Source organism: Rissa tridactyla, chromosome 23 (assembly GCF_028500815.1).
Source record: "Rissa tridactyla isolate bRisTri1 chromosome 23, bRisTri1.patW.cur.20221130, whole genome shotgun sequence".
Lineage (NCBI taxonomy): Eukaryota > Metazoa > Chordata > Aves > Charadriiformes > Laridae > Rissa > Rissa tridactyla.
Window position 1 is genome coordinate 332,017 of NC_071488.1, and position 10,656 is coordinate 342,672.

Genomic DNA, 10,656 nt, shown 5'->3' on the forward strand with positions numbered 1-10,656 from the left:
AGCCTCAGGGGTTTTGTGTTTCCATACCGGAGACAGGCAGTTGTGTGTGCGTGTGCTTGTTTGTGTGGGGGGGAACTGAGGGATGAGGAGATCCTGGGGCCGGCTTCTGGATAGAGCATCTACAACCAGCTCCTGGAGGGATCCATTTTCTCTGTGTGTCTATACAGGTCTATATTTCCCACTGACGTAGTCTGCCATACAGGCAGCGCACCGTACCAATACCCTCACCGGTATTTTGGTGATGGTTGTCACGGTACTTCCTACTTGAGTCGGAAATTCTATTGACCTAGTACCTCCTTTAATTGTCTATCGTGGCCTGCAACTCCTCAGGTTATCTTGTGAGAGACAGCACCACCAGGGCGCGCCATCAGCATAGAAACATTGACAGCCGAGCAAATGGATCTTCATTCCAGGGCAATGGAGCTTCACTTCAGGGGAACCGTGAGAAACTCTGGGATATGGCCAAGAGAAACCTCCAGAAGTTTACAAGGAGAAGTGTCCGGTCCTGCACTGAGGGGGAGGAAGGTGCATCAGAGCCCGCTGGGACCTAACGTGCTGAGCAGTGGTCCTGAGGAGAAGGTGCTGGGAACTGGAGTGGCCCCCCAAAGAAAAGTGTCCCCCTGTGTGCAGCTCCCCATTTTGGAGGAGTGGGGAGGAACTGGAGAGTGCCCAGAGGAGGTCTGCCCAGGTGTGGTTCAGCGTATAGTGCACATGCGCTGCGTGGGGAGGCTGAGGAATGTGGGCTTCTTTGGCCCCATGGTGGAGAGGCTCTGGGCAGGACAGGGGTTGCTCGAAGGACGGTTTCAGAGATGATGGGGCTTTTCTTCTTCGTGGGAGACCACATGAGAAAGAAAGAAAGAATGCCAGAACTTGTAGCTTGGGAGGTTTAAACAGGAAACGGGAGAAAGAAACGTCACTCCAAGGGCAGTGCTGTGGAAAAGGCGGCCATCCAGAAAGAATGTGGATCAGCCCGTGGCTTTGTGTCTAAAGACATATCCCCGAAGGATGGCGAGACTTCAGAAAGCTTAGTGAGTTGCTCAGGTGAGAGCAAGGTGGAGAAGCAGGGGAGACGTCTGCAGCCTGCAGGGAACATGCCCAGGTGTGGAACACAATAGGACAGCCTGCGGTGGTTTCAACAGTGTGGGGCTGTTGAAATGTGAAAAGCCCCCAAGAGATCCAAGGTCTTAATCTCCGTGTCTGTGACTGTCACCTCTGCCACTGATGCCTATAAGGAGTACAAGAGCCTGATGGCCTCCTCGTCCCCACCTGGGAGCCTGGGAGGTGTCCTGCTGTCATTCTGCACGTGTCATTGCACCTCCCTTCCCACATCATCCGCATGGAAGAGCAACTTGGAAGACATCATCCTGATTATGGAACAGGTCATCCTGAGTGCCATTATGTGGCACATGAAGAACAACCAGGCGATCAGGCACAGTCAGCATGGGTTCATGAAAGGCAGGTCGTGCTTGACAATCCTGATCCCCTTCTAAAACAAGGTGACCCACTGAGTGGATGAGGGAAAGGCTGTGGATGTTGTTTACCTGTCTTGACACAGTTTCCCACAGCGTTCTCCTGGAGAAATTGGCTGCCCATGGCTTGGATGGGCGTACGCTTCGCTGGGTGAAAAACTGCTGGGACAGCCGGGCCCAATGAGTGGTGGTGAATGGAGCTCAATCCAGTGGGCGGCCGGTCACAAGTGGTGTTCCCCAGGGCTCAGTACGGGGGCCGAGTCTCTTTAAAATCTTTATCAATGATCTGGACGATGGGATCGAGTGCCCCCTCAGTAAGTTCACAGATGACACCAAGTTGGGTGCGTGTGTCGACCTACTCGAGGGTAGGAAGGCAGGACAAGAGGAAACGGCATCAAGTTGCACCAGGGGACGTTTAGATTGGACGTCAGGAAAATTTTTTACACTGAAAGGGTTATTAAGCATTGGAACAGGCTGCCCAGAGAAGTGGTGGAATCACCATCCCTGGAGGTATTTAAAATTAGACGGGTAGACGTAGTGCTTAGCGACATGGTTTAGTGATGGTTTTTGTCAGTGTTAGGTGGATGGTTGGACTGGATGATGTGAAAGGTCCCTTCTAACCTAAGCAATTCTATGATTCTGTGACCCCCCAGTTTCTCTAGGAGGCGGTCTGGGCTACCTTCTTCCTCCAGTACCCAACTTGCAGACGTTCTGGTCTCTCTAGCGTCCAGTCCAGACTTAGGCCCTCAAAAATGACTTGCTCGCAGGTGTGTTTTACTCTCTGGTTTCTCTTGTTTGGTGTTTGCTTGTGATTAAACCACTACCATACACACCAATCTTAAGTGCACACCCGCCAGTCTCACCAGTTGCTGGTCCCCCAAAGTACAAAAGAACTTAGGACTTGTGGTTCCCACTCCGGTTGCTGGCACTTGAACCTCCATCTGTGCATAGAGCAGAGATCTCCCTTGCCCCACAAAGCTCTTGGAAAGGGAGGTATTAAGAAAACAGGGCAGGCTGCGGTGATCCGTTGCAGGGCACAGCCAGGGAAGTGTCCTGACCAGCCATCTGGTTACACATGACCATCTCCTTTCAGCCCTTTTCTCTCTATTTTCCCATGGTCGTTCGTCTACAAACCTTTGGTCCTTTCCTAGACATCCCATGGCAAGTCTTGCACAGTCCCCAAATGCACTTTCTGGCGTCCCAACATGAGCCTCAGGCCCCGAAAGAAAAAAAAACCTCTTCCGTTGGCAAGGTCACCGGGCAAGGCTCTCCCATTGGCTCACTTAACTAACTGAATTGATGCAACTATGTCAGGACTTTCTTGGAAGGATTTTTTTTCCTTTTGGGTTTTGAATTGTTCCTCTGAAAACATGGCAACTTCTGTCCTAGAAATGGCAATCCTTTCTTTTTTATGGAAGGGTTGGAGACTAGGTCAGGTGAAAATCCCTATATGGTGTATGTAGGTGTTTGCAGCCTTGTGCAGGAGGAGTTGGGCATATTAGAATCCAAGCATCATAGAATGGTTCGGGTTGGAAGGGACCTAAAAGATCATCTAGTCCAAGCCCCTGCCGTGAGGAGGGACGTCTTTCACTAGTTCAGGTTGCTCCAAGCTCCTGACCTTGGACACTTCCAGGGATGGGGCATCCACAACTGCTCTGGGCAACCTGTTCCAAGGTCTCACCACGCTCATCATAAAGCATTTCTTCCTTATGTCCAACCTAAATATAACCTCTTCCAGTGTAAAGCCATTGCCCCTTGTTCTGCTATTACAGGCCCTGGTAAAAAGTCTCACTCCATCTTTCTTGGCCTATGACCACTGTGATTTCATCTGCAAACACTGTGGAGAGAGCCCAGAGATCTCCCAAGACAGGGTTTGGAGGCCTCAAGCACTTGACCAGTATCTAGAGGCTGAGAGCCCTGGGCTCAGTGGTTTGGAGACTGGGGACGGTATAGGAGGAGCCTGAGCGTGCTGGAAGGGTGCTTTCAGAGCTGGTGGAGCTTTTCTTCCTAGTGGAAAACAGCCTGAGAAAGAAAGAACTCCCCAACATGCAGGTGGGGAGGTGCAGCCTGGCCACGAGGAGACAGAAACGTCACTCCAAGGGCAGTGCTGTGGTGCAACACGCCACCCAGAAGGAGTCTGGATCAGCCCAAGGCTTTGTGTTTCAAGGAAGAGCCAGGGAGGATGGAGAGATCTCAGCAAAGGAAGGTGACAGCAAGATGGGGCAGCCGGGTGGATGACTGCAGCCTGCAGGGAAAGAGGCAGAGGTGATGGGACACCGTAGGACAGCCTGTGGTGGAGAAGATAGAGGGATGTGGCAAAGCTGGAAGTCCCCTAACAGAGCCAGCCTCTTCATGTCTTGGGCTACGGCTGTCGTCTCTGCCACTGATGCCTCTGAGACAACCAGTCCTTCCAGCACTGGGGTCTCGTTGCCTCCTTGTCCATACTCAGGAGCCTGGGAGGTGTCGTACCATAGTCCTGCCCTTGGCATTGCACATCTCCACATCCCACTGTCCCAGGAAGAGCCCTGAGGAAGGAGTGAGGGAGAGGATCTCCCTTCCTGGGGGCTGGGGGTCAGGCCTTGGCCCTTTGGGCGATGGAGTCAGGGCTTGGCCCTTTGCATTAATGAAACACATCCACGTTTACCCAGCATCAGAGTCACCTTCAACTTGCTTTTCCCGACCTGCCATCGCTGCCTCCAGTTTTCTGCTGTAACCGGACCCTGGGGGCAATTCCTCAGTGGGACCCATCAACACCACAAGAAACTTTGGAGTTTGAACCCGACTTTGACTCCTTGAGAGGTTCCTTCAACTTCCTCGCAGCGTCTGACGTTCACGGACTCGGCCTCGAACCCACCGGAGGGGGTCTCTCTAGTTGCTGCCCCCCCAGAGAATCACAGAAGATGCCGAGTTGGAAGGGACCCACAAGGCTCAAGTCCAACTCCCTGCTCCTCACGGAAGCACCTAAAACTGAACCATATGACAGAGACCGATGTCGGATGCTCCTTGACCTCTGGCAGGCTGGGTGCTGGGACCACTCCCCTGGGGAGCCAGCAACCGACCACCCTCTCAGTGAAGAGCCTTTGTCTCACGTCCAGGCGGAATTTCCCCCGATGCAGCTTCGTTCCGTTTCTTCGTGTCCTGCTGCTGGTCACCAGAGAGAGCAGATCAGCACCTCCCCCTCCGCTCGTGTCCACACGCGTGTCCATTCACCTCCCCGCCTGTCTACGCGTGTCCACACACCCCCGCAGGCTTCCACGCATCTCTGCACACGTGTCCATACGCCTCCACACGCATCCCCTCCCAACCACACGCCTCCACACGTGTCCACTTGCATGTCCACACACCCCCACAGGCTTCCACGTGTGTCCGCACATGTGTCCACACGCCTCCACATGTGTCCACTCGTGTCCACAGGCCTCCACATGTCCACACGCCACCACTCCTGTCTCCACACATGTCCACACACCCACATGGGCTTCCACACGTGTCTGCATGTGTCCACATGTGTCCACACACCTCCACACGTGTCCACTCTTGACCACAGGCCTCCACACGTGTCCACACGCGTGTCCACACACCCCCACAGGCTTCCGCTCCTGTCTCCACACGTGCCCACACACCTCCAGACGCCTCCACACCCCACCGTGCGTGGCCACACACATGTTCACATGCCTCCACACGCCTCAGACCGACCCCCCCCCACCATCTTGGTGCCCCCTCACGTCCCCTCCTGTCCCCCGTGGGGTGGCCCCCTCCCCGACCCACGCGTGTCCCCACTGTGGGGGATCTCCGTGTGTCCCCCCCTCTGCCTCCTGGCCCCCCCCACTAGGGTGTATCCCTGCCCCCCCCCCGAGTATCTCGGTGCCCCCCGTGTCCCCAGTGGGGGTCCCTGTGTTTGTCCCCCCCTCCGCGTGTCCCCCCCGAAAGGGTCTCCTCCTGCCCCCCCCCCCCCGCCGTGTATCTCGGTGCCTGCCGTGTTCCCCGCGGGGGGGGGGAGTCCTCGTGCCCCCCCCGACCCCCCCTGTGTCCCCGCAGGCTGAAGGGGGCTTTGGGGGGGGCCCTGGGGCTGTTGGGGGTCGAGTTCGTCAGGTTCTTCTCGGGGGTCTCCATGTTCCAGCCCGGGCAGAGCCTCTTCTGTATCCTGGGGGGGCCTGGAACCGGGGGGGGGAGAGGGACCCCAAAACCCGGGGGGGACACCCTAAAAATGGGGGGCTCTAAAACTGGAGGGGGGGCCTGAAATAGGAAACCCCAAACCCAAACCGCGGGGGGACCCCCTGAAATGGGGGGGACCCCAAAACCGGGGGAGGCCCTGAAACGGGGGGGGACCCCGAGATGGGGGGAGGGGGGAGGACAAAACATGGGGGGTGACCCTGAAACATGGTGGGGCCCGAAACATGGGGGAGGTGAAACACAGAAGGGGGACAGGGCCCGAAATGGTGGTGGGGCGGGGGGAGGGGGGTGTGATTTTACCTGACGTGGGGCAGCGCCGGGGCCTGGCCCTGGCCCTGCTGGAGGACTGGGACGGCGGCTCCTTCTGGCTCCTTCTGGCTCCTCTTCGGCCTCTGCAGGTGGGTCGGGGGGGGGGGGGGGGGGGCCTTTTTTGGGTGGCCAGGGCTGAGGGGGCGTGGTCAGCGCCGGAGGGGGCGTGGCCAGAAGCGCGCCCCGGGGGCGCGGCTGCGCGCGGGGCGCGTGGGCGGCGCGTCAGCGGTTGCCGCGGCAACGTGAGGCCCGGCGCGCGCGGCGCGGGATGGGGGGGATCCGGGGGAGGGTCCGGGGCGGTCCCGGGGGCGGGGAGGGGGGGTCCGTGGTGGCGATTGGGGTAGACGGGACCGCGGGGGGGGGGCCCGGGCTCCATGTTGGGGGGAGGGGTTTGGGGTGGGGGAGGGGTTTTGGGGGTGGGGGACGGGCTGGGGGTGGTGTTTGGGGGTGGGGGAGGGGCTGGTGTTTGGGGGATGGGGGTGGGGTTTTGGGGGGTGGGGGAGGGGCGGGGGAGGGGTTTTGGGGATGGTGGAGGGGCTGGGGTGTTGTTTGGGGGTGGGGGAGGGGTTTAGGGGATCCTGTGCCGGGGGGGGTGTGTGTTTGGGGGGGGTCGAGCGCAGGGTGGGGGTTGGGGGGAGGGGTTTGGAGGGTGGGGGATGGGAGGTCGAACCCCCGAACCCCCCTTAATTCCCCCCCCGACCCCCTCCCCAGCCCCGATGCCGCCCCGGGGGCTGCTGGTCCCCGCCCGGTTCCTGGCCCTGACGGCGCATCTGGTGCTGCTGGTGCTGCTGGGCGGGGACACGGTGAGGGGCGGGGCCAGCGGGGGAGGGGGCGTGGCCAGAGCGGGGGGCGTGGCCGGGGCAAAGGGCGGGAGCGGGGAGAAGGGGCCGGGGGCGTGGCCAAAGCGAGGGGCGTGGCCACGGCGAGGGGGCGGGGATGGGGAGAAGGGGCGTGGCCTCGGCGAGGGGCGGGGGGACACGGGAACACGTGGCGGGGGGTGGCGGGGGGGGGGGTGGGGGTGGTGGGGAGGCGGAGGCGGGGACGCGTGTGGCCGCATGCCCGCGCACGCGTCATCACGCCTGTGCTCATGACGTCACATGGCTCCACGCGTGTCCAGCCACGTGTCCACACGACTCCCCACCCCCCGAGGACAGGCCACCCACACTGGGGTGTGCCCGGGGGGGGGGGGGGGGTGTCCGTGTCCGTGTCCCCCCCCCCGCACACCCATGTGTCCCCCCCCGTGGCCCCCCCCCCCCCCGAGGACTCCCCCGTCCGGGCCTCGCTGCCCCCCGACTTTTCGGCGGAGGAATACGCCCGTGCCCAGCGGTGGTGAGGCCCCCCCACATGTGCCCCCCCACATGATCCCCCCCCCCGGCTTCTCGGTGGCCCGCACACCCCCCCGTGTCCCTCCGCCTCCTGTCCCCCCCCAAGGGTGACTCTGTGCCCCCCCAGTGTGCCCCCCCACGTCCCCTCCTGTCCCCCGTGGGGCGCCGCCCCCCCCGACCCACTCGTGTCCCCACTGGGAGGGTCCCCGTGTCCATCCCCCCCCCTCCGACCCCCCCGTGTCCCCGCAGGCTGTGGGGGGCCCTGGGGGGGGCCCTGGGGCTGCTGGGGGTCGAGTTCGTCGGGTTCTTCTCGGGGGTCTCCATGTTCCGACCCGGGCAGAGCCTCTTCTGTATCCTGGGGGGGGCCCAAAACCCGGGGGGGGACACCCTAAAAATGGGGGGGCCCTAAAACTGGGGGGGGGGCCCTAAAACTGGAGGGGGGGAGGGGCCTGAAATGGGGGACCCCAAACCCAAACCGTGGGGGGAGGCCCTGAAACGGGGGGGGGGACCCCGAAATGGGGGGGACACACAGGAAACACGGGGGGTGACCCTGAAACATGGGGGGGCCCGAAATATGGGTGTGGGGGGGCAAAACATAAGGGGGGACAGGGGCCGACATGGGAGGGGGGCCAAAAACCGGGGGGAACCCCAAAAGGTGTGGGGGGGTCCGAAATGAGGGGGGGGATCCCTGAAATGGGGGGCGAGACACCCCAAAACCGGGCGGGCTGCCATCAGGGAGGTTCCTCCCCCCTCCAAAGGTCGCGGGGGGGCCCTGCCAGGCCCGGGGGGGGGCGGGTTTCGCCCAATTCCGCCCTGTGGGGGGGTGCCCGGGGGAGGAGGGGCCGCCCCCCCCCATTTTTGGGGTGATTTTCCCTGACGTGGGGCAGCGCTGGGGGCCCACGTGGCGGCTGCCCTGGGCCTGGCCCTGGCCCTGCTGGAGGATTGGGACGGCGGCTCCTTCTGGCTCCTCTTCGGCCTCTGCAGGTGGGTCGGGGGGGGGGCGGGGCGGCTTTTTTGGGGTGTTCCCCCCCTTACACCCGACTGACACCCCCCATTTCCCCCCCCCGCAGCGTCCCCCCCGCTGTCACCGAGGCGCTGCTGCTGGTCTCCATTCTGGGGTGCAGGAGAAGAGCCCTCTGAGCCCCGGGGTGGGGGGGCGTCGGTGTCCGTCCCCCCCCGCAACCCCCCCGGGGGTCCCCAATATGCGCTGACCCCCTCCCCCCCCCCGCGTGCCCCCTCACCCCCCCGCAACTTCCACCTCCGTGTTGAGAAATTAAAGGGTTTAGCGCGGGAAAGCGCCAGCGCGCCACGGCTTTGGCGCGGAAAAAGGGGGCGGTGGCCCCGCCCTCATGCAAATGAGAGCCGCGGGGCAGGCTGGGAGCGCGCGGGAGCCGGGAAGGAGGGGATTTTTGGGGATCGGGAGGGGGATGAGGGAAGGGAATGGCGGGAGACGGCGGGGGGCGTCAGGGGAGTGCGGGGGCGGGCGGAGGGAGGGGGTTGGTGGGGGTCGCTGTTGGGTAGGGGGTGGTGGCGGGTTCCCGCCCCGGCGGGGTGGGGAGGTTGGTTATCGTCAGTGCGGTACATCCTGGCCTGCCCCGCTTTGCGGGCACCATGTGATGAGTGTGGCGTGATGACGTATGATTGCGTGCCGTTTCGAGGGGCGGTGGTGGGAGATGGGCAACAGCCCGGCGTCCCTTCGGAGTCTCTGAGTGCGCCTGCGCGGGGCCGGTAGGACGGTGGGTGGTGGCGGGGAGCCGCGGAACGGCCGCGTGTGCGGGGGCCCTGCGGGTGCGAGTGACACCCCTTGCGCCCCGTACGTGCCCCACCCCATGGACATCTGCTCTGCCGCATAGGCCTTCCCCCCGCCCCACAGAGACCCCTTCAGCCCCATACATCACCGACCCCGTGGACATCTGCTCTGCCCCATAGGTCCCCCCCTGCCCCACACGCCCCCCCTTGTGCCCTCCACTCTCCGCACTGGGACCCCACTCCCCCGCTCTCCGGTTTCTCCCGTTTCTCCCAGTTTCCCAGTTGGCAGCTCCCAGCCCCGTCACGCCGGTGCCCATCGGCACCACTCGCGTGTCCCCCCCAGGGACCCTCCGGTGCAATTCTGTGGTTCTCTGGGGCGGAAGAAGCTGTTTCTGCAGCGGCCCCCGGCCAGGCAGGAGCGTGTCTCCCCTCCCCGCCGTTGGCGGGGGCTGGGTGATGGTCTCCGAAGGAGACGGAGGAGAGGGAAGGGTGTGGGTGAGGGCATGGGAAAGGGTCCACGGGAAGGAGGGGGACGTGGGGTTTTGGCGACGTGGGCTCTAGGGACATCGATTTTTATGGATACGGGGTATTGGGGGACATGGGGTTTTGGGGGACGTGGGTCTCTGGGAACTCCTCCAATGGTTGGGGCTCTCTCCGGAATCCAGACGCCATTTGTCCTTCCTCTCGTGGCGTGTCGACACCAAGAGGCTTTTCCCTGGGGAACGCTGGCTCCAAGGTGCCATCCCCGAGCCAGAGGTGGCGGATGGGCAGCGCCGGGGACAGGCGCGGGGCCACCACAGCCCAGGGAGAAGAGCTGCCTCGGGGACTAGCGGGAGAGACCCACCAAGTGCCGGCCCTTCCTGCCCCCCCCCCCAAAAGGAGGGAATTTCCCACAAATTGGGAATGGGGGGAATTCCCGGGAGAGGAATGGGATGGGGAATTCCCGGGAGAGGTTGTGAGCTCAGGCGCCAGCACCGCGCGGAGCCGAGGGGCGAGTTCCAGCCCGGCTCCCACGGAGCTCTCTCCCAAGGGGGGCCCGTGACGAGCCCGCGCCGGCGTTTCCGTCCTGTGCCCCCCATCTCTCCCCGGCCCCCTCCTCTCCCGAGACGCTCTGGCCCAGTTGGCCACTTCCAGCCCCCCCGGGGGCTCCTCGGAGCGGCCTTTTTGGGGCGGTTCCGACCGCAGCCGGCGCCAAACCCCGCTCCCGGACATCGCAGGAGCCCCCCGGCGGGGACGGAGCTGGGTCACGAATCCCTGGGGGATTCTCCGGGTTCCCGAGGCTCCTCCCCGACCCGCGATGCCCCAGAGAAGGGGGTGGGCTGGGGGGGGGGCGGTTGGGGAAGGCAGGTGGCCCGGCGTGGGGCTCCGAAATGGCCGGGGAACCCCCCGGAGGGCTGAGTCCGTGGGGCAGGCGCCCAGAGGTCCAGGCCGTCCCTCCACGCTCCTCTCCTGCCCCACACCACGGGGAGAGGGGCCACGGAGGGGGGGCCACGCGCAGGCAGACGCGGAGCGAAGCTTTGCTGAAGGAGTTTATTGATGGCGAGAGGGCAACGGTCCGGGGCTCCCGGGGGTCGGGGGGGGGCCATCCAGGGATGACCATCTCCTCGTGCCGCTGGGGGGGGGACGGGACGAGG

At 63.1% G+C, this 10,656-nt stretch overlaps 1 protein-coding gene across 1 annotated transcript; it reads left to right on the forward strand.

Moving 5' to 3' along the window:
* The first annotated feature begins 6,104 nt into the window (after window positions 1-6,104).
* On the forward strand, window positions 6,105-8,510 carry TMEM107 (transmembrane protein 107). The gene is made up of 6 exons (XM_054182874.1): window positions 6,105-6,190; window positions 6,660-6,751; window positions 7,210-7,277; window positions 7,523-7,623; window positions 8,161-8,257; window positions 8,344-8,510. Exons 2-6 carry the CDS (start codon window positions 6,665-6,667, stop codon window positions 8,411-8,413), a joined length of 423 nt encoding a protein of 140 aa, XP_054038849.1. The 5' UTR covers window positions 6,105-6,190; window positions 6,660-6,664; the 3' UTR covers window positions 8,414-8,510.
* Window positions 8,511-10,656: the final 2,146 nt, after the last annotated feature.